This window comes from Ornithorhynchus anatinus, chromosome 1, assembly GCF_004115215.2.
Source record: "Ornithorhynchus anatinus isolate Pmale09 chromosome 1, mOrnAna1.pri.v4, whole genome shotgun sequence".
In the NCBI taxonomy this organism is placed as follows: domain Eukaryota; kingdom Metazoa; phylum Chordata; class Mammalia; order Monotremata; family Ornithorhynchidae; genus Ornithorhynchus; species Ornithorhynchus anatinus.
In genome coordinates, this window is record NC_041728.1 from 102328888 (window position 1) to 102353101 (window position 24214).

A 24214-nucleotide genomic window follows, 5' to 3' on the forward strand; every position below is an offset into this window, starting at 1 on the left:
AGAGGGGAAGAGAGTTAGTTTGGCTGATGTGAGGAGGGAGGGCGTTCGAGGCAGGATAGGTGAGAATGAGGCACAGTGAGGAGGCTAGCGGCAGAGGAGCGGAGTGTACAGGGTGGGCTGGAGGAGAGAAGGGAGGTGAGGTATCAAGGCACCTAGTAAGCATATAATAGATGTTATCGTTATGGTTATAATTCTTATTCCTGACAATTACCTTGAGGACGTACATGTTGCGCCCTTCAAAGGTGGTGCCGATCACAAGCCGTGACACAAGCTCTGGGTTCTCCTCAGATATCTGCTGGGTCCAGGCTTCGATCTGCAAAGAAACCACCCCGGGTGGGGCGGGGGGGTCAGGGCAGAGTCGGATCATCTCCCAAAGCAGGTGACACCCCACAAGGAGAACTTTCCCCTTCCTACCTCTTCCCAAGTGTTGTACTTCTCATAGCCGTGCCCTGCCGCCCGACCCTGGCGGTCAATCTGAGCCTCCAGTACTGTCTGCAGGTTGTGGATCAAAACCCTGTGGTAGAGTAGCAATCGATCAATCAATCATTTATCGAGGGCTTACTAGGCACAGAGAACTCTATTAAATACTTGGTCTCAGAGATGACTGGTGTGAAAACAGGCAACTTTCTTCCTTGATCCGACCCTGAAAGTGAGTGACTGATTAATTCAACCTACTGGCGGCTGCCCCATTTGAAACAGCATCAAGTTTCCTCCTGCCCTTGATTCTGATGAGCTGAGAGATTCCCATAGGGATTCTTTCCCTTCTCTCCCCCCATCCCCCATCCCACCACTGAGAATGACTTGTGGAATGCTGGGCTCTGGTGAGGAGCAAGTGTCGGTTGGGGCTTTCTTGGTCCAGACACTTTGAGGAGTTGAGTTCCCCCCTGTATCATTCTGGGAATGGATATCTGGAATGGGCTGCATTTCTGGGGTTGGATGGTCCATTCTTAACCCCAGAGATGGATAATTAACCATTGGTTTCTTCAAATCTTGGCTTAGGTGGTCTGCCTGGCTGCCTCACAGACCATCCAGTCCAGGACTCTCTTTCTGACTTTAGCACCAGTGTAGCTTAGCTACTAGGTAATTACTCGGTGGTGTACTTGGGCACACAGCCTAAGAGGGAGGTATGACAAGTGTTTGGTCCCAATTTTACAGGTGAGGAAACTGAGGCTGAGCCACCCTAAGGGACTAGCTAATGGGTACTCTCCCAAGTGCTGTTTACAGTTCTTTGCACACAGTGGGAGCTCAGTAAAGGTGAGGTTTAAGAGGCCTTCCCTGATTAAGCTCTCTTTTCCCCTACATCCACTCTCTTCTGCATCACCTATTAACTTAGATTTGAACCCTTTAGGCACTTGATATTCACTCAATCCTCAGCCCCACAGTACATAGCCATAATTTATCTATTTATATTATTTTCTGTCTCCAACTCTAGGCTGTAAGCTTGCTGTGGATAGGGGACATGTCTACCAACTCTTTATATTTTGCTCTCCCAAGTGCTTAGTACAGTATGTTACACACAGTAAGCACTCAATAAATACCATTGATTTTTTCCCCCTGGGAATCAATCCACTGGGGGGGTCCATGATGTCATCTGGGTTTTGACACGAACTCTGGTAAAAGAGTGATGTTAGCCACACTCATTCACTCAATCAATCAGTGGTATTTATTGGGTGCTCGCTGTGCGCAGAACACATTACTAAGCACTTGGGAAACTACAATAGAATAGAACTGGTAAGACACTCATTTCTTGAACATTCACAGGTTACACAACTCTCCTCTGAGTTCCTGATTGGGTGATGAGACTAAGGTTAAGAGACTCTAAAATAAATACCTTGGATCATATAAATTAAGTTAAACTGCACACAACATTTACTGGACTAAAATGGTTTTGGATTTGAAGAGCTGGGATTTTGATTTTAATCTCTTGCTTTGTGTTTGTCCTTGTCTTGCTTTAAAATAATGAAATGCTAACTGCCAACCAGCTTTTCCAATATGGTCAAACGTGGCCTAGTGGATAGAACATGGACCTGGGAGTCAGAAGGACCTGGTTTCTAATCCCTGCTTTGCCACGTGTCTGCTGTGTGATCTTGGGCAAGTCACTTCACTTCTCTGTGCGTCCTCTGTGAAATGGGGATTTAAGACTGTGAGCTCTCTTGTGGGACAGGGACTGTGTCCTACCTGATTAAGCTTGTATCTACCCCAGTGCTTAAAAGAGTGCTTCACCCACAGTAAGCACTTAAAAAATGCCATTATTATTATTATTATCATTAAGTCCATTGAATGACAACTGTCTTCAAGGGGTGGGGAGCCCACCAGGCGGGTGGGTTCATGCCTGGGTCTGGGCATAGCTCCCACAGTTCCCGCACCCTTATACTTCATCTGTGTGAAAGGAAGTTGGGAAGAAGAAAGAACATTTTGTCCTTGGTGGTTGGTACTTAAAAATTAGAACGCAAAATTAGAGGGCCAGGCAGGGTTTGCTCCACCAGGCAGCATAATAAACAATCCAAGTGGTTTCATCTGTCATGTCAGAGAATTGTAGCAACACATCAAAGGATGGTATCCTCTCCGGCCACCCCAAGGACGGGCTGATGAAACCCTTCGAGGACATCCTCTAGGTTTATGCCTTCTATCTGACAATCTGGGCCTGAACTTGGGTCAACTGTTGGAAGCTGCAGAGGCCTCGCCCACCCAACGACTCCTCCCATGCCCCAAGGAAACTCTGAGCCCAGAATTCACTAGTGAGGAACAGAGCGCTATTGATCCAAGAGCCAAAAGCAAGACTTCCTAAAGAAATTCTGTTTTTTTTTTTTTTTTTTTAACAAAGATCTGCCTGCTTAATTTAGCCTGTTGGGGTTAAAAATTGCACTCCAAGGGACCCAGATGAAAGAGAGGGATTACTGAGCAGTAGGCAAGATGTTTTTCACTGTGCAGGCCCAGAGACTATAAACTGGTCAAATTCATTGCTTGGCCACTAAGGTGCTCATGAAGGTGTGCAGAGACAGAGATGACCCATCTTCTTTAATAATAATGATAATACTTATTAATGTTATTCAGGGTTTACTAAGTGCCCAGCACTGTATAAGCAATGGGATACATACACTACAACTAGATCATACACTGTATCTACTCTACAGATAATCTGGAAAAAAACAACAAAACATTCAAATCCATTTAAAGAAGCTGTGTTGTCTAGTGGAAAGAACATGGGCCTGGCAGATGGAGGACCTGGGTTCTAATCCCAGCTCTGCCACTTACTTGCTATGTGATCTTGGGCAAGTCGCTTAACTTTTCATTCCCTCATCTACAGAGTGGGGATTCGATTCCCTCCTACGTAGGCGGTGAGCCAGCCCCATATGGGATCTGATTATCTTGTATCTATCCTAGGGCTTAGTAGAGTGTATGTCACATATTAATTACTTAACAAATACCATTTTGCTCAGTAGATACAATTAGCTCTACTATCTACTGTTGCTTCTTCTAGTAATTCTGTTACTTCTACTTACTACCACACTGAACACACAGTGTTGGTTTAGAATTTCCCGGGATGTGAGGTTCCTGCCCACACAAAACCTCTTAACCAAAGAGGAGAGACTCTGGGGTTTCTACTTGCCTGCTTCTTCCCATACACAGGAGATGAAAAATTCAGTCTTAGGGAGCCAGAGCTATACTCTCTTTTCACATAAATCACTTTATGGGGGCAGGACAGATGGCTGCTGCATCTTGAGGAATCAGCAGAGTTCGAGATACCTCTAAACACTCTATGGCCTGGGGACTGGCGAAAAACTTTGGGGGTGGGTTTTTTTTTCTTATTTTTTTATGGTATTTGGTAAGAGCTTACTACGTGCCAGGGACTTTCATTCATTCAGTCAATTGAGCACCTACTGTGTGCAGACCACTGTACTAAGCACTTAGAATGTACAATCGGCAACTGATAGACAATCCCTGCCCAACAACAGGCTCACAGTCTAAAAGGGGGAGACAGACAACAAAACAAAACAAGTAGTCAGGCATCAATACCATCAAACTATGTGCTATACTATGTGCTATGGTAGACACAAGCTGATCAGGTTGGATACAGTCCTTGTCCCACATGTGGCTCCCAAGTCTTATTCCCATTTTACAGGTGAGGTAAATGAGGCACAGAGAAGTGAAGTGACTTGCCCAAGGTCACACAGCAGACAAGCAGTGAAGCTGGGATTAGAACCCTGGTCCTTCTGACTCCCAAGTTCATGCTTTATCCATGCTGTTTTCCATGCAGGTTCAGGTTCTGACAAAATATTGGTTTCCTGAATCTTCCTGTTTCATCTGCATCATCACCCAGCCGACCACACAGGGAGTCTGCTACCCCATAGGACAGTTATCATGAGAGAGAATGCATCCACTTCATGACACTGTGTGTTTCTCAAAACAAAATAAATTTTGGGTATCAACTTACCTGTAGTTGAATCCATTCTGCTCCAGAAATCGCTCAGCAGTGGAGACGTGGGCAGCTTCCACACGGAAGTCCACAATGCTGTCAGGTTTGACTTGGACAACTGAATCTGGTTTCCAGAAATCAATCTGAAAGAAAGGGAAATGATGTTCTTTCTCTGCTGCTTCTTGGGGTGGAAAGGTATTAGCTTAACGTTCACTATCAAGGGACCGTTTGAGAAGCAGTGCTGCTGCCTTGTGGATAGAGCATGGCCCTAGGAGTTAGGAGGACCTGGGTTCTAATTCCAGCTCCAGCACTTGCTTGCTGGGTGACCTTGGGCAAGTCACTTAACTTCTCTGTGGCTCAGTTACCTCATCTGTGAAATGGGAATTAATAATAATAATAATAATAATAATAATAGTATTTGTTAAGCACTTACTATGTGCCAAGGACTGTTCTAAGCTCTGGGGAAGATACAAAGTAATCAGGTTGGACACAGTCCCTGACCCACATGGGGCTCACGGTCTTAATCCCCATTTTACAGATGAGGTAACTGAGGCATAGAGAAGTGAAGTGATTTGCCCAAGGTCCCACAGCAGACAAGTGGTGGAGCCAGGATTAGAACACACATCCTCTGACTTCCAAGTCCGTGCTCTTGTCACTAGGCCACACTGCTTCCCAATTAACAGCAGCAGAAGCTGCTTCCCAATTAGAGAAGCAGTGTGGCTCAGTGGAAAAAGCATGGGCTTTGGAGTCAGAGGTCAGAAGTTCAAATCCCAGCTCTGCCACTTGTCAGCTGTGTGACTGTGGGCGAGTCACTTAACTTCTTGGTGCCTCAGTTCCCTCAACTGTAAAATGGGGATTAAGACTGTGAGCCCCACGTGGGACAACCTGATTCCCCTGTGTCTACCCCAGTGCTCAGAACAGTGCTCTGCACATAGTAAGCGCTTAATAATAATAATAATAATGTTGGTATTTGTTAAGCGCTTACTATGTGCCGAGCACTGTTCTAAGCGCTGGGGTAGACATAGGGGAATCAGGTTGTCCCACGTGGGGCTCACAGTCTTAATCCCCATTTTACAGATGAGGGAACTGAGGCACAGAGAAGTTAAGTGACTTGCCCACAGTCACACAGCTGACAAGTGGCAGAGCTGGGATTCGAACTCATGAGCCCTGACTCCAAAGCCCGTGCTCTTTCCACTGAGCCACGCTGCTTCTGCTTAACAAATACCAACATTATTATTATTATTATTAACAGTTAACACTGTGAGCCCCATGTGGGATATGGACTGATTGGCGTGAATCTACCACAGTGCTTGGTACAGGGTCTGACACCTATTAAGCACTTAACAGATACCATAAAAAAAGACTATCCCAGAAAGACAAATTCTGCATAGCTCTTTCTTACATCACAAATGAGTCTGTGGGCATGGAGGGTGAATAAATGATATAACTTTAGTTTATTTGCTTTGGGTGCTTTGCCATTAGGGAAGGAATAGAAGTGAATAGATATAGTTTTTCAATCTGAATTTGCTGAGTTAACTGCTCATTTTTTTCAGTTATCTGAGGAAACAACAGTGCATATATAACTTGTCAAGCAAACCTTACATCTGTTTAACTAGTAGGTCATAAGACATTCAAAATAACCTGAATTTCACATTGAAAACTACAGCACCTTTCTCCTCCTTAGCCCCAGATCTGCACCAGAAACCTTTTAGGACAATTGAAAATTCAGAACTCATGAATTAGTCTTTTCTTAAAGAATGTGGTAGATATAACATCCTCACCTCAAATTCCTTGCATCAAAAAGTTAACTATTGCTTCAATTCTCTTGTGTGATCTGTGTTGCAAAACAGCCAGGCATGCTGCCTAATTTTGTATGATATTTTTAAAGCGCCTATGAAAACAGAGTGAAAACTAACACAGGATCTAAGTACACAGAACAGCTAATAAACTATGCTGATCCCATTCCAGAGCTGATGAATCCTTTGGCATCAGGAAGCCCCTGGCTATTCATTCTTGTCTCTTTCAGGGGCTCCTCCTCCCCTCCCATCCCCTAACTGTAGGGGTTCCTCAAGGATCACCCAAATGACACCCAAATCTACATATACTTCCCTGTTCTCTTTCCCTCCCTCCTTCCAAGCTCACATCTCCTCCTGCCTTCAGGACATCTCCACCTGGGTGTCCTCCCACCACCTCAAACTCAACATGTCCAAGACAGATCTCATCTTCCCTCCCAAACCCTGTCCTCTCCTGAACTTTCCCGTCACTGTGGATGGCAACAACCATCCTTCCTGTTTCACAAACCCATAACCTCGGTGTCATCCTTGACTCTGCTCTTCACTAATCTCATCCTAAAAAAACCCCTTCCATGACCCCAGAGCCCTCTCCAGTAATCACTCCACCTCCCTCCTACCCTTCCTTTCCAAACTCCTGGAGCAAGTCATCTACACTCACTGCCTCAAATTCCTCTCCTCCAACTGTCTCCTGGACCCCCTCCAATCTGGCTTCTGTCCCTTTCACTCCACCTAAACTGCCCTCTCAAAGATCACCAGTGACCTCCTTCTTGCCAAATCTAATGACTCCTACTCTATCCTAATCCTCCTAGACCTCTCAGCTGCCTTTGACATATTCGACCATCCCCTTCTCCTTGTGGCTTCATCCAAGCTTTCCATCACCTTGGCCCTTCCTACCCACCTCCCTTCTCTCCTTCTACACCCCAGCCTGCACACTCTGCTCCTCTGGCACAACCTTCTCTCTGTGCCTCATTCTCACCTGCCTTGCCATTGACCCCTGGCCTACGTCCTACCTCTGGCCTGGAACACCCTCCCTGCTCAAATCCACCAGTCAACCACTCTTTCCTCCTTCAAAGCCCTACTGAAGCCACACCTCTTCCAAGAGGCCTTCCCAGACTAAGCCCTCCTCTTCCTCAGCTCCTCTTCCCTTCCGCGTCACCACGACTTGCTCTCTTTGCTCCGCCTCGCCCCTGCCCCACAGCACTTATGTATATATCTATAATTCTATTTATTTATCTTGATGCCTGTTTACCTATATTGATGTCTGTCTCCCCGCTCTAGAATGTGAGCCCGTTGTGGGCAGGGATTGTCTCTTTTTATTGATGCACTGTACTTTCCAAGCGCTTAGTATGGTGCTCTGCACACAGTAAGCGCTCAGTAAATATGATTGAATGAATGAATGAAGCCCCCCTAGCTACTGGGGCTGGTAAGGTGAGGTTTCCAGTTGAGTTTGTAGTATGGCTTAGCGGATGAAACACAGGGCTGGGAATCAAGAGACCAGCTCTGTCACTGACCTACACAAGGGACTTCACCTCTCAGTGCTTCAGTTTCCACTCTTTCATCTTCATCCAAATTGCTACCAAGTTAATCTAAGCGTTTATCCTATCCCACTTTAATTACTATATCAGCCTCCTCACTGACCCCCCTGCATTCTGTCTCTCCCCACTCCGGGCCATACTTCATTCTGATGCCGGGATCATTTTTCTACAAAAACATTCAGTCCAGGTTTCCCACTCCTCAAGAACCTCCAGTGGTTGCCCATCCACCTCCACATCAAACAAAAACTCCTCATATTGGCTTTAGAGCACTCAATTACCTCTCCATCACCTTGCCCCTTCCTACCTCACCTCCCTCTCTCTTTCTACATCCCAGCCCACACACTTCGCTCCTCTAGAGATCTTAACAGACTAAGCCCCAACTTTCCTTAGCTCCGCTTCCCTTCCATCTCCCCTCGACTTGCTCCCTTTTCTCTCCCACCACAACACATATATAAACGTATTATCTATAATTCTATTTATTTATACTGATGCCTGTTTGCTTGATGTCTGCCTCCCCTCCCTAGACTGTAAGCCTGTTGTGGGCAGGGATTGTCTCTATTGCTGTATTGTACTTTCCAAGTGCTTAGTACAGTGCTCTGCACAGAGTAAGTGTTCAGTAAATATGATTGATTAATTGATTGATTACCTCACCTTGCTACTCTCCTAGTAATTGTAGCTCAGCAGGCATATTTCCCTCCTGAAATGCCAACCTGCTCACTGTACCTCAATCTCATCATCCACATCCTGCCTTTGGCCTAAAACGCCTTCCCTGTACACATATGACAGGCAATTACTCTCCCCACCTTCAAAGACTTATTGAAGGCACATCTCCTCCAAGAGGACTTTCTTGACTAAGCCTTTATTTCCTTTTCTCCCACTCTATTCTGCATTATCCTGATTTGCTCCCTTTCACTCCACCCTCACCCCACAGCACTTATGTACATATTTGTAATTTATTTATATTAATGTCTGTTCCCACCTCTAGAGTTTTACCTCATTATTGGCAGGGAATGTGTCTGTTACATTGTTATATTGCATTCTCTCAAGCCTTAGTACAGTGTTCTGTAAACCATAATCACTCAATAAATAAGATTGATTGATTTCCTCATCTGTACAATGGAGATAACTTTTATCTTTCCTCTAAAATTGTGAGCCCTGACTAGAATCAAGACTGTAGCTGATCTGATTATCTTGGATCACAGTCCTCAGCGCGTAGTAAGCATTTAGTAGATACCATTATCTATCAATCAATGGTATTCATTGAATGTTTATTTTGTGCAGAGCTCTGTACTAAGCACTTGGAAGAATACAACAGCGTGGCTCAGTGGAAAGAGCCCGGTCTTGGGAGTCAGAGGTCATGGATTCTAATCCCTGTTCTGCCACTTATCAGCTGGGTGATTTTGGACAAGTCTTAACTTTTCTGTGACTCAGTTACCTCATCTGGAAAATGGGTATTAAGACTGTGAGCCCCACATGGGACAATCTGATTACCTTGTATCTACCCAGTGCTTAGAACAGTACTTGGCCCATAGTAAGTGCTTAAAAAATACCAAAATTATTATTATTATTATTTTAGCAGAGTTGGCAGGCACATTCTCTTCTGAAAGGGAACTTTCAGTCTAGAGGGGAAAACAAACATTAATATAAATAAATAACTTAGAGTACATAAGTGCTGTGGGGCTGAGGGTGGGATGAATACCAAATTCCCAAAAAGAGCAGTCCCAAGAGCAGAGATGATGCAGAAGGAGAGGGAGTAGGGGAAAAGCTTAAAGGGGGAAGATCGCCGTGAGGAGATGTGACTTTAACAAGCCTTTGAAGGTGGGGAGAGTGGTGGCTGGTAAATATGGAGGGGGAGAGACTTCCAGACCATTATAATAATAACTAGGTGGTAGCTGGGTTGTTTGTGGTTGTGGAGGTTGCTGGCTGGGCTGAGTCTGAGTAAGAGACTTGGAGGGAGTGGGGCTCACTTCCAAATTCCCTGCCCATCAAAGATCCCAGGGCTTGTCCTAGACAGCCGTAGGGAGTTCATCGGCCTTCTACTTAACTAACTTATTGAATTAGCCTTACAGGGGTCACTTACACGAGTGCACTGGAACATTGAAAATATTACAACAATCCATAGTTTTGACTTGTAACAGATACCCCGCAGCTAATGAACACTTCTTAAATGACTCTGGAGGCATTCCCTGGAGCACTCCCAAGTGCTCTCTAAATTGGCTCAATCTCTAGCTACAACAACAGCAAGGGATCCAAGCCAGGCCTGGTTAGGAGCAGAGCTTGGTCTCCAGGGTCGGCTGGGAGAGTCAGGACCCCGCAGGCGCAAAGGAACTTCTATTCCTTAAGCCTTTCCTCCTTTTCAATTTCACTCTCTTGTCCTGGGCACCCCCCAAACCTGGCCTGCTCCTGAACACTGGACCCCAGAAACCAGCTACAATTTTCTCCTGGGCTTCATGTCCATATATTACTTGTATAACTTGTTTATTCCTCACAATATCACTCTGAAAAGTGCAAAAGAGGAGCATTTGTTCCTTAAAGGTCCACTTGGGAGCCTGTAAAGGGTTTTTTTTTGTCTTTTAAAATGGTATTTGTTCAGCATTTACTTATGTATCAAGCACTGTTCTAAGCGCTGGGGTACATGCAAGTTTATCAGTTTGGACACAGTTCCTGTCCCACAAGGGGCTCTCAATCTAAGTAGGAGGGAAGAGGATTTAATCTTCATTTTACAGATGAGGTAACTGAGGCACAGAGAAGTTAAGTGACTTGCCCAAGGTCACACAGCAAGCAATTGGCAGAGATGGGATTAGAACTCATGTCCTCTGACCAAGCCCTGTGCTCTTTCCATTAGGCCAATCTGCTTCTCGATGTAAATCCATGCTTCTTGGGATTTATATATTCCTAAGGAGCGGGAGCCAGGAATAGTGCCTGTTCCTTACTGCATGATTGTCAGTGCAGACCCCCTCCGCTTCTCCAGATAATTAAAAATACCAGGCATCCTCCTACAGATAATTCTACTTTCCTGACCAGTGATCTTGGCAGCCACAGAGCTGATGGGAAGAAATGAACCCCTCCCCCCAAAAAACACATGGCGGAGCCAGGTTTAGAACCCGAGTCCTTCTGATTCCCAGACCTGTGCTCTACCCACCTGACCTAAGAATTGGGAAGTTTTTCTGCTTGCTTCCATGGGTTTAGAGAAACCAGAGAGGGTCTTGAAGAAAAGCCTCCAAAATTATTTTAAAAAGTGGAAACTGGTTCGAGGAAATGTTAAAGTGATTAGGGTTTTTAGCCTGGAGAAGAGACAGCTCAGGAGTGACATGGGGAAAAATGTCTTGGTCACCATCCCTGGAGATCTTTAAAGGAAGACTGATGCCCCTCTCTCTGGGGTCATATAGTCTGTCCCCTACCTGGAGGCAGACCACTGGATCCGATTGCCTCTCTGGATCTTTTCCAGATCCACACCTTTTTGACTTTTGCTTTCAGACATACTTGACTTTTATACCTCTTGCCCTTCCCCTCTCCAATCCATATTTCACTTTGCTGCCTGAATTGTATTTCTAAAAAAAAAAAAAAATTACATCCATGTCTCACCACTACTCAAAATCTATCCATCTCCACATCAAGAAGAAATTCCTTACCATTGGTTTTAAGGCACTTGGCCAGTTCTCCCGCTCCAACCTTGTTTCCTTAATCTCCTACTACAACCCAGTCCACGCACTTCACTCCTCAAATGCCAACCTTATTCACTGTATCTCTAGCTTGTCTGTCTCACTGCCAAGCCCTTGCCCGTGTGCTCCCACTGGCCTGGAATTCTCTCCTCCTTAATATCTGACAGACCAAAACTCTTTCCATCTTCAAAGCCGTCCCAAAATCCTATCTCTTTCTAGGGGCCTTTCCAGACTAAATCCTCATTTCCCCATTCTATTTCCCCTCACCTCTGCATTGTCTATGAAATTGGGTCTGGATCCCTTTAGAACTTTGATACTCACCACAACCCACAACATACATATATATCTTTTGACTCATCATTTCATCTGTAATTTATTTTAATCCCTGTCTCCTCCTCTACAATGCAAACTCCTTGTGGGCAGGAGTTGTATCTACCAACTCTATTATATTGTACACTCCCAAGCATTTAGTACAATGCTCTGCATACAATATGGGTTCAGTAATTACCACAGATTGACTGATTTAAACAGCAAGGCATGATGCTATCAGCTATGAAAAAATGTAGGACTCAATTATAGCCTCAGTGATTTTATGGCAATGCCCAATTTGGGTAAGCTCAAATAATCTGGGGTCATCTGGGCCACACTGTACCATACTTTCATTTGATTTATGAGAATGAGGTTGTTACTTAGGCTTTTAATGTAGGGATAAAAGAAAAGGTAGAAACACCAAATGGTCATTTACCTGCATGGTATTGGCCAAGTCATTGATCAATTTCACCTGCTCCTCATTTTGGACATTCACCCGGAACACCTTCTCCCTACAGGAACAGGGTTTGCAGCACAAATAGAAGGGAACATTTAATAAAAATAGTAACAGTAACAATAATAATCATATCCGTTAAGTACTTACTCTGTGTCAAGCACATGAGGACCAGTGTGTCTAGTGGAAAGAACATGGGCTTGGGAGTCACAGGACCTGGGTTCTAGTCCCAGCTCTGCCAAATGCTTGTTGTGTGACCTTGGGCAACTCACTTAACTTCCCTATGTGTCAGTTTCCTCAACTTTAAATGGGGATTAAATACCTGTTCTCCCTCCTACTTAGACTGTGATCCTTGTGAGGGACAGGCACTGTGTCGGACATAATTAACTTGTACCTACCCCAGTGCTTAGAACAGTGTTTGACACATAGTAAGTGCTTAACAAATACCACTGGAAAAAAAGCACTGTTCTAAGCACTGTTCTAATATTATAATTATTATAGAATAGAACCCATGACCTCTGACTCCCAAGCCCATGCTCTTGCCACTAGACCACACTGCTTCTCATACAAGATAGATTTGACATGGGACCAAGATATTCAGGTTGGACACAGTCCCTGTCCCACACAATATCCCCTGTCCCAATGTCCATTTTACCGATGAGGTAACTGAGGCACAGAAAAGTTATGTAGGTTGCCTAAAGTCACACAATAGGCAATTGGCTGAGCCAGAATTAGAACCCAGATCCTCCGACTCCCCGGTCTATACTTTTTACACTAGACCATGCTGCTTCTCTAAGCACTTTTCATGTATTTATTATTTACCAAGCACTGAACTAAGTGCTTGGACAGACACAAAGTAATCAGGTGGGACACATTCCCCCAAGGGGATCACATTGTAAGTAGGAGGGAGAACAGGTATTGAATCCCCATTTTTCAGATGGGAAAACTGAGGCACAGAGAATATAAGTGACTTGCACAAACTCACATAGCAGGCAAGTGGTAGGGCTGGGATCAGAACCCAGGTCCTCTCATTTCAATAGGCCAGGTGATTACCAGTTGATTGGGATGGTTCATTCGGGCAGGCAATGAGAAGGCCCCCTCCAGTTAAGGATTGCAGTCTTACCCATTGAAATTTTCAGCAGAAATGTTGGCCGAAGCCAAGGCAGCGGTGGCGAGGATCAGCAGCAGGGCCAGCATGTTGCTCCTTTGCACGTCGACCAACGGGGCTCGCTGGCTTTTATAGCCCAGCCCATTCACTTTCCTCTTTCCTCAGGAGACTGTGTCACTCAAGGCATGATTGATGACCTTTCTGGCCTTGCAGCACTGTTAACCTGGTGAAAGTTGGGCAGTTTATCTCTCACTCTCTGCACCTGTGGCCCCAGAGCAAACATCCTCTGGTTTGACCTTGAATGTTCTGGAGGGAACACCATCAGGGCTAAAAGCATTTTACTTCCCAGGAGGGTAATTTGCACTGGCTAAGCGCCTTCCTCTGACGTGTCCTATTTTCCACACTGGTGGAAGGTGAGGCCCAGGATGGCATCTCCATCATTTGCGGGGGACCCTTAACCCCATGAGTAGGCTTTTCCCAGGCAAAGACTGGTCCTGCAGAAATGAACTAAAATGAGATTTGGGATCAGGAATGCTGGCAATGTGGTCAGAAATGCTGTCAGTCAGAGATGGAGCAACTGAGCCAAGTTGCTGAGACCTGTGAAACACTCATAATCATTTCTTGTTTTATCCCTTCATTAATTCATTCAGTCATATTTACTGAGCGCTTACTACTTGCCAAGCATTGTATTGAGTGCTTGGGAGAGTACAGTACAACGGCAGACACATTTCCTGCCCACAACAAGCTTACAGTCTAGAGGAAACACTAGTCTGTCTCCTTTTTCCTCAGACCCCCTCATCATTTACCCTTCAATCTAACCCCCAACACCTCAATCCATCCATCATATTTATTGAGTGCCCCCTGGGTGTAATACATAGCACAGAGCACTTGGCAAAGCATGACAGATACTCAAGATGTGATCCCTGCCCGCGAAGGGCTTACGTTCTTGTTGTGGAGACAGTCATAAAAAAATATTTACAAATAGTGGGATTAGAATGAATAATGGAATGTACAATTGAATATACACAAATACACAAGTGCTGAGGATAAAAATACTGGACATGAATAAATACCTACATAAGTGCTAGAGTCAGTCAGTCACTCGTATTTATTGAGCGCTTTCTGTGTGCAGAGTGCTGTACTAAGTGCTGGAGAGAATATGATACAACAATTAACAGACATATTCCCTGAGATGGCTTCGTGGTTGTTGCTAGCTTCTTCTCCTCCCTCATCGACACCCATGCCCATCACCCCCGCCGATTGTTCCGGACCTTTAACTCTCTCCTTAGGCCCCCTGTTCCTCCCCCTCCCCCATCTCTCACCCCCAATGATCTGGCCACCTATTTCCTCACGAAAATCAACATGATCAGGTCTGAGCTCCCCAAAGTCACCCCTCCGCCTCTCCCCTCCCCCCCACCAACCCCCTCCCCTACTTTCCCATCCTTCCCTGCAGTATCCTCAGAGGAGATCTCCTCCCTCCTTGCAAGTGCCACCCCCTCCACCTGCGCCTCGGACCCCATTCCCTCTCACCTTCTTAAAACCATCGCCCCTGCCCTCCTCCCTTCCTTAACTTCTATTTTTAACCACTCAATCTCCAAGGGCTCCTTCCCCTCTGCCTTCAAACATGCCCACATCTCCCCCATCCTAAAAAAACCCGCTCTTGACCCCACTTCCCCCTCCAGTTATCGTCCTATCTCCCTACTACCCTTCCTTTCCAAAATCCTAGAACGAGTCGTCTACAATCGATGCCTAGAATTCCTTAACTCCCATTCTCTCCTAGACCCCCTCCAATCTGGCTTCCGTCCCCTCCACTCTACCGAGACTGCTCTCTCTAAGGTCACCCATGACCTCCTTCTTGCCCAATCCGATGGCTCCTACTCCATTCTAATCCTCCTTGACCTCTCTGCTGCCTTTGACACTGTCGACCATCCCCTCCTCCTCCATACCTTATCTCACCTTGGCTTCACGGACTCTGTCCTCTCCTGGTTCTCCTCTTACCTCTCTGGCCGATCATTCTCGGTCTCCTTCGCTGGAGCCTCCTCCCCCTCCCATCCTTTAACTGTTGGAGTTCCTCAAGGATCAGTTCTTGGCCCTCTTCTGTTCTCCATTTACACTCACTCCCTCGGTGAACTCATTCGCTCTCACGGCTTTGACTACCATCTCTATGCAGATGACACGCAGATCTACATCTCCTCCCCTGTCCTCTCCCCCTCCCTTCAGGCTCGCATCTCCTCCCGCCTCCGGGATGTCTCCACCTGGATGTCGGCCCGCCACCTAAAACTCAACATGAGCAAGACTGAGCTCCTCATCTTCCCTCCCAAACCCGGTCCTCTCCCAGACTTCTCTATCACCGTGGATGGCACGACCATCCTTCCCGTCTCTCGGGCCCGCAATCTCGGTGTCATCCTTGACTCGTCCCTCTCGTTCACCCCACACATCCTATCCGTTACCGAGACCTGCCGGTTTCACCTCTACAATATCGCCAAGATCCGCCCTTTCCTCTCCACCCAAACGGCTACCTTACTGCTATGGGCTCTCGTTATATCCCGGCTAGACTACTGTGTCAGCCTTCTCTCTGACCTCCCTTCCTCCTCTCTCGCCCCGCTCCGGTCTATTCTTCACTCCGCTGCCCGGCTCATCTTCCTGCAGAAATGATCTGGGCCTGTCACTCCCCTTCTTAAACAACTCCAGTGGTTGCCTATCAACCTCCGCTCCAAACAAAAACTCCTCACTCTAGGCTTCAAGGCTCTACATCACCTTGCCCCTTCCTACCTCTCCTCCCTTCTCTCTTTCTACCGCCCACCCCGCACGCTCCGCTCCTCGGCCGCCCACCTCCTCGCCGTCCCTTGGTCTCGCCTATCCCGCCGTCGACCCCTGGGTCACGTCCTCCCGCGGTCCTGGAACGCCCTCCCTCCTCACCTCCGCCAAACTGATTCTCTTTCCCTCTTCAAAACCCTACTTAAAAATCACCTCCTCCAAGAGGCGTTCCCAGACTGAGCTCCTCTTCCCCCTCTACTCCCTCTGCCATCCCCCCTTTACCTCTCCGCAGCTAAAGCCTCATTTTCCCCTTTTCCCTCTGCTCCTCCACCTCTCCCTTCCCATCCCCACAGCACTGTACTCGTCCGCTCAACTGTATATATTTTCGTTACCCTATTTATTTTGTTAATGAATTGTACATCGCCTTGATTCTATTTAGTTGCCATTGTTTTTACGAGATGTTCTTCCCCTTGACGCTGTTTATTGCCATTGTTCTTGTCTGTCCGTCTCCCCCGATTAGACTGTAAGCCCGTCAAACGGCAGGGACTGTCTCTATCTGTTGCCGACTTGTTCATCCCAAGCGCTTAGTATAGTGCTCTGCACATAGTAAGCGCTCAATAAATACTATTGAATGAATGGTTGCAGAAGGTTTGTTATAGGAAGTGGGATTTTAGGAGGGGTTGGAAGTTAGGCAAGGGAGGATATAAAAAGTTCAAGCTGGGGAAGAGTAGGAGAAGAGAACCAAGGAGAGAGCAGGTGGAGAGCCTAAAAGTCAATGGTAAGGGGTTTTTGTTTGAGGTGGAGGAAGATGAGAATTTCAGAGGAGTGGAGAAGTTTATGCTGAGCAATAATTCAGGAAGAAAATCTGGCATCAGCATTGATTTTGGGAACATAAGGAGGCTGGTACTGTGAAAAGGCTAGCACAGCCTCACAGTTCGTCTCTTTAGAACCCAAGAGTATTATTTGATCAATTAGAAGAGGCACGGAACTAAAAAGGAAATGAATTGTGTCTATGACTTCGCCACCTGGACATTGAGAAGTAGCGTGTTTTAAGTGGATAGAGTACAGGTCTGGGAGTCATGAGGACCTGGGTTCTTATCCCGACTCTGCCACATGTTGGCTGTGTGACTTTGGGCAAGTGACTCCACTTCTCTGTGCCTCAGTTACTGCATTTGTAAAATGGGGATTAATGCTGTGAGTCTCATGTGGGTCATGGACCTACATGATTAGCTAATCCAACATGATTAGCTTTTATCTCCCCCAGCGCTTAGAGCAGTGCTTGACATGTGTGTTTAACAAATATTGTCATTATTATTCATTCAATCATATTTTTTGAGCACTTACTGTGTGCAGAGCACTGTACTAAGTGCTTGGAAAGTACAATTTGGCAACAAATAGGATAATCCTTACCCAACAACGGTATTATCAATAGACCAGGAAAAATATTTCAGAAACTCCAGTGAGCTCTTGTCCATTCAGTGTTCATGGGAGAGCATTGTGGCCTAGTGGATAGAATATGGGCCTGTGGATCTAACTCCCACTCTGCCACTTGTCTACTCTGTAACCGTGGGCAAATCACTTAACTTCTCTGTGCCTCAGTTATCTCATTTGTAAAATGGGGATTAAGACCCTGAGTCCCATGTGGGACAAGTACTGTGTCCAAACTGATTAGCTTGTATCTACTCTGGCACTTAGAACATTTCTTGGCACGTGGTAAGCACTTAACAAATACCATTAAAAAAAAAAGGGAGAGAACTCATATGGAAAACTACAGGAGTCTTATGGAAGAAATCTGGACACAAGGGGCCCTGGAATATTTTGTTCTTGAGCTATGATGACCCAGTGGTTGGATGGTGCAGAGCATATAATAATAACAACAACAACAATAGTAATAGTAATAATAATAACAACAATGATAATAATACTAAATGGGGTATTCATTAAGCTCTTGTTTTGTGTCCAGCACTGTACTAAATGCTGGGGTAGACACAAGATAGTCAGGTCCCACATAGGGTTCACAATCTAAGTAGGTGGGTAAACAAATATTTAATCCCCATTTTTGCAGAGGAGGGAACTGAGGCACAGAGAAGTTAAGTAACCTGTCCAAAGTCACATAGCAGGTACATGGCAGAGCTGGAATTAGAACCCAGGTCCTCTGACTCCCAGGCCTGCACTCTTTTCACGGGGCCATGCTGCTTTTCATATGCATAGAAAGTATGGAGTGCATTTTGTGGCCCTGCAATTTGTCAGGGAATCTGTCAGGAATGAGAAAGTGTACCTTGGATTTTATTTTTCAAGTAAATTTTGAAATTTTCTACTCTCTCTACAATCCAACAAGTCTCAGACTGCTTTCTTACACTCTCACAACATGTTTTCTTCCTTGGCTGTAGGAGCCAGAATGGGGGAAATCACACTTGGCTTTTGAACTGTAGAACATTTATTTTGAAGAATCCGGAGATAAACACAGACTTATTTCCAATCAACCCTCCACATTTGACTCATCAGTTTGAGTTTCTTTATTGTGACAAGAAAAGCATCTTTAATCATGCAAACTATTTGGAAACTGCAAATGTTCTTCTGCTTGGCATTTTTGAGCTAATTAAAATAGCAGGCATGTTGTGATTGATTAGCATGTGTAGGATGGGTAGTCAAGAGTGAATTGGTTATGCTGCTTCTTTTAGACAGCAGCAGGCTACCAAACAGGCATTATGAATACCTTCTAACTGAGCCTGAATCCCTTGTGAGAGGCAATAAGTCAAGACAGGAGAGAGGGCTTAACATCTCCTAGAAAGCTTTTTGAGTCTAAGTGACCGTGTTCTAACTTCCCATCATTTTCAGGGATGTATTTTTTTTCTTTTAAACTGAGTGGTCTCAGGCAGTGGGAGAGTCTGGATTTCAAAACAGATTTTTCATTTCCTTTTGGCTTTGAAAGAATACCTAAATGAATAAATTATAACTCATGTTGGCATACCAGTGTTGCTACCTGTTGAGAAGGAAACTCAGCTAGAAAGAAAGTCCAGGTTTTTTAGACACAGAGGTCAAATTTCAAAGCTTAGTGCAGCTGTGGGGAAAAAATCTTTTCCCATGGTTTGCAAGTTACTGGTTTAAAAGGAATTCAAGGACAGCCATTTGTCTGCCCAGTATTCTATACTGCTGTTTGACTATAAAAGCTGATGAGCTGGAATTTTATTTGATTTTCCCTGTTGGATACTTTCCTTCCCCAAACTATTCGTTGTACTTTGAACAGCTCCAGTGGACTCTGCTTCATTTTGGTTCAGTCTTAAAGTTAGTTTCCAAAGGCAAGCGCTAAGAAGATTGATTATGCCATCAATAATGCCATTTAAGAATGTTGATTCCAACTAATGAATGGGCATGTTTGTGTTCCCAGTTTGAAAAAACTTGGGATTTCATCATCAATGGTATTTATTGAATGCTCACTAGGTGCAGAGCACTGTAGTAAGCACTTGGGAGAGTGTGACACAACAGAATTGGCAAACACATTCCCTTCCTAAAATGTTTAGAGTCTTTTGGAATATGTGTGTGTTTCAGTCTTATAATGCTATTAAGACAAGTTATCTATGGATTTATACAATCTAAGTGTACACTAGACATTAAATGAAGCAGTGTAGTTTAGTAGAGAGAGCATGTGCCTGGGAGTAGGAGGACTGGGCTCTATTTCTGGTTCTGCCACTTGTCTGCTGTGTGGCCCTGGACAACTCATTTAACTTTCTGTGCCTCAGTTACCTCATCTGTAAAATGGGGATTAAATCTGTGAGTCCAATGTGGGCCATGGACTGCATCTAACCTGATTATCTTGTATCTATCCCACTGCTTAGTATAGTGTCTGGCACACATTAAGCACTTAACAAATCTTGTCTTATGCCATCAAGTTGTCCTCAACCCTATAGTGATGCCACAGACACATCTCTCCCAAAATGCCCCACCTCCATCTGCAATCCTTCTGGTAGTGTAGCCATAGAGTTTTCTTGGTAAAAATATGGAAGTGGTTTACCATTGCCTCCTTCCACGCAGAAAACTTGAGTCTTTGTCCTTGATTCTCTCCCATGCCATTGCTGCCTAGCACAGGTGAGTTTTGACTTGCAGCAGATTGCCTAACACTTGCTAGCCACTGCTAGCTAGGAATGGAATGGATATGTCTCTGCCTGATTCTCCTTCCTGTAGTCGAGATTGGTAGAGTCCTGTGAACTCTCCAGGTGTGACCCTGAGGGGGGACCTAAATACTGTTTAAAATAAAAGAAAAGGTTCCAATGGGTCGGGGTTCCCCTTCTCTGACCAGAGGACATTAGAATTTATCTGTGCACAGTCAGAAGACAGCTGTGGCAGTCAATCTCATCCTTATATGCTCTCATTTGAGGTATTTGAGCCATATGGGGATTTAAAGTGTCAGTCCAGTGTGTTTTAGCTTTCTGAAGGATCACATGTGAATTCTGTCAGTGGAATGCTACGTTGTCTTTGGGTGGTAAATTGCCCTACATGAAACAGCTGGAAAGGAGGTCCATGAGATTTACATTTCTAGTTGTTCATAAGGGACTCGATTTCCACCTGACTGAAATCAGGCAGATTCTGGAATTACCAGTCAGTTTCAGAGCCCTGCTTTCCCCAACACAAGGAGTTTTGAACTCATGTAGCAATTAGCCTGCTAAATCCCTTCCCCCACCACAAATGGATGATTACAAGAAATTATCAGATGGAGGCAAATGGCATTTTGTGGTGGAACACCAGGAAGCACAGAATAAATGGAAGACCGATTAAGATTGTTTTTATACCTTTCTCAAATCAGTCAAGTACCCAATGGCTGCCGTTAACCACACAAGTTCTGAATATCATGAAATACCAGGGCTCTTGACTGTTTCCATTCCATTCTTGACTGCTACTTGTTGGGAAGCCGATAACACAATGAAGAGGGTTTACATACCAGATTAATGGGCACAAGTCACCTCATCTGATGAACTTGTTCTAAGGGTGGTTTTGTTTTTTCAAATGGCATCAGATAGATGGTCCATATCTGCCTCACAAAACGGCCAGCACGAGGATAGATCAGATAGCAAATTAAATTTAGGTGGGCCATCTGTTGCCTTGATTTTATGACTAGCAGCTTGTAGAATAAGGCCGATCAATGAAGGGAGGCCTTTTTAAAAGCACTGGACAAATTGTTCATCTGTGCCATCTTGCCTCTTCCTGGATGGAACAAGGAACTCCACAAAAGAGAAATAGAGAAATTTTTGTTGTTTGTTGTTTACCAAAAAAAAAAAGAAAGAAAAGGAACAGAAGAAAAACCAGCATGTACTCATTTCTCCAGCTGCAGCAGCCCAGCATGGTTTAGAAGCTCATCGACAAGGGGTAAATTGTCTAATGCATAATTGTGAGCAGAACTGTATAAAGCCACATAGGCCACCATAATTTTATTCTCTTCTTCTGGGAAAAGATCATTACTTCTCTCAGGGCCCCTCCAAGTTAAGCCTGCTACATTTCCATTTGTGAGAAAGTTCTCTGGTTCTATCATCTGCAAGTCCTCTGAAATTCCTGTTCTTAAATTACCAACTTCCCCAAAGTTGCTTTGTCAGATTTCACATGGCCCCTTTAAGGGCAAAGCTCTTCTTTCCTCTAAGCGAAGGAAGAATAAACATAAGTTAAACTGTGGTCCTGTCTACATGGACCAGGAGGACTTGGATGTCTTTGGCATATTGGTAGAAAATTCTTGTGGGTTTAAATCTTTAAGGGTTCCCCCCCCCCCCCCACACACAGAGTGAGAACTAAGCCAACCTCAAATCACTGGTGAAATGCCATGTAGGCTGGATTTAAACTTTGGGAGCCAGAAACTGCTAGTCCCGTCTCCCAGCTGCCCTGGGAAAAATAATCTTTTTGGCCATGCCCGCATTCTCGTTTGGCAGAACTTTGTGGAATCTGGATGCTTGAATTCTCACAGTGATTAGCATGATTGCATATGAACAGAAAGTTTTTTTGGGTGTGGGTAAAGCCATTTATTTTCTTTAAACATTTGTTTGAGGGCCCAAGAGAATATATATTGGCTTCATCAAATTGCATAATCATTTAATGAGTGGTTTTAAACAGGCCACTTAACAGGCAGATCAAAGGAATAAAATGACCGTTCACTTGATGGGCTCTTCCAATAACTTCTGAGGTGTGATTAAGTTAAGATGTGTAGTCTCAGAATAGATGCACTACAGGGGAAGAAACCGGCAGCAATGCAGAACAAAAGAGTAGCTATGGATCTCAGAGGGGCCTGGATTTTGCTTAGATGTTTTTGATCATATATTTCCACATGAGCACCTGCATTTCTGGGACACTGCTTGTACTAGTGGAAAGATCACAGGCCTGGAAATCGGAGGACCTGAATTCTAATCTTGGCTCTACCACTTGTCGGCTCTATGGCCCTGGGCAAGTCACTTGACTTCTCTGTGCCTCAGTTTCATCTGTGAAATGGTGATTAAATCCTATTACCTCTACTTAGACTGTGAACCCCATGCAGGATAGGCACTATGTCCAACCTGATTATCTTGTATCTACTCCAACACTTAGTACAGTGCTTGGCACATAATGAGTGTGTAACAAATACCACAGTTAGCATTATACTTTGTAGTAATAGTGCTCCTCATACAGTAAGTGCTTTATAAATATCATTGATAAGTCAAAAAGCAATCAATTAATAATAATAATAGTAATAATAATGTTGGTATTTGTTAAGCGCTTACTATGTGCCGAGCACTGTTCTAAGCGCTGGGGTAGACACAGGGGAATCAGGATGTCCCACGTGGAGCTCACAGTCTTAATCCCCATTTTACAGATGAGGTAACTGAGGCACAGAGAAGTTAAGTGACTTGCCCACAGTCACACAGCTGACAAGTGGCAGAGCTGGGATTCGAACTCATGACCTCTGACTCCAAAGCCCGTGCTCTTTCCACTGAGCCACGCTGCTTCTCCTGAGTACTCATAGAGTACCGACAGTGGGCAGAAAACTATATTAGGTGCTTCAGAGAGTACAACAGATGTTGAAGGCATGTTAGTGCCTCAAGAAGTTAACTAATAGGGAGACAGATGAAAATTAATTTACTGAAGGGGGAGTGAGTTTAAATAATTCAATACATAAAACAAAATGTATAAAAATGCTATGCACAGTTGTGATGTGAAATGGAGAGCTGGGAGGTTTTGACCTGAGTAGCAGAAAATTGATCAGGGAATCTGTTAGACTAACTTGGTTCTCATTTGTGGTTTACTGAGGCCCTGTAAGACACCCTAAGGAGTCAAAGATCAGCCTTGAATAATTTACACAGTGTGGCGAAGTCAATGTTTTTCTCAGTATAGCTGCTCTGCTGTCCTTACACCTTAACAGCTGGATTTCTGGGATCGGTTGATAGCCGGTAAGTCTGAGTTAGAGGATCCCTTTTCATATCCTCCACTTTTCTTTTCATGAGGCTTAGGCCAACACAGAGAGGGCTTCTGGGAGCTGCCGGAGGCTTCATCTGATAATTGCTCAATTCAGGGTAAAGTAAAAAGGCTTCATATTTCACAAGTGCCAGAATGATTTCTCGACAAAACTCTAAGCTGTCACCGAATCACTCTGTCACTTGTGATTCCAGGTTCTCCTCCCTCTATCAGTAGTCTGCTACGGAGGGCCTTTTCCATTTTTCTCTTTCCTAGGTGCTTTATTGAAAGTCTTGAGTTATACACCTAAAAATGAAGATACTAATGAGCATGTGAATATGAGACATGCAGCTAAAAGGCTGCTCAAATTTACCTGGCATCTGGTCCAATTTACTGTCATTTACTAGTAACGACCTCCAGTCTTCCTGTCTGGAAGCAGAATGACATATACATTATATTTACGTGTCTAATACTCCAAAAAGCTTCACAATTGTCATTTTCAGCCTGTCTGCTATGAGCCAATGAGGCTATCTCATTCTTGGGAAAATGCATCCTTGACTGAATCGTCTTCCCTCTTCTTTATGGTGGGAGAGCCATTTACCTTTGAAAACCCAGACCTTGGTTACTCGATCAATCAATCAATCAATGGATCGATGCTGAAAATAGGGAGTTGAGGGATGAGCTGACCTCTGGCCTCAATAAAATCAGTAGTGAGATAAGTTCCAGGTTTTCAGACAGGGTGGAGCAGGTGAGGATCAAATTCTCGAGGAAAGAA

At 44.7% G+C, this 24214-nt stretch overlaps 1 protein-coding gene across 2 annotated transcripts in view; it reads right to left on the reverse strand.

The window, feature by feature from the left end:
* The window catches only part of CPB1 (carboxypeptidase B1), a 66563-nt gene that overhangs the window by 31008 nt on the left and 11341 nt on the right, over window positions 1–24214 (reverse strand). The window contains exons 3-7 of one of the 2 annotated variants that reach the window (XM_029069139.2): window positions 13294–13501; window positions 12153–12228; window positions 4436–4560; window positions 415–514; window positions 212–313 (exon numbers count right to left, since the gene is read on the reverse strand). In XM_029069139.2, coding sequence (XP_028924972.1) covers window positions 212–313; window positions 415–514; window positions 4436–4560; window positions 12153–12228; window positions 13294–13367 — 477 coding nt within the window. In that variant the 5' untranslated portion in view covers window positions 13368–13501. The remainder of the gene's footprint in view (window positions 1–211; window positions 314–414; window positions 515–4435; window positions 4561–12152; window positions 12229–13293; window positions 13502–24214) is intronic. The other variant, XM_039912390.1, reaches the window with a different exon arrangement.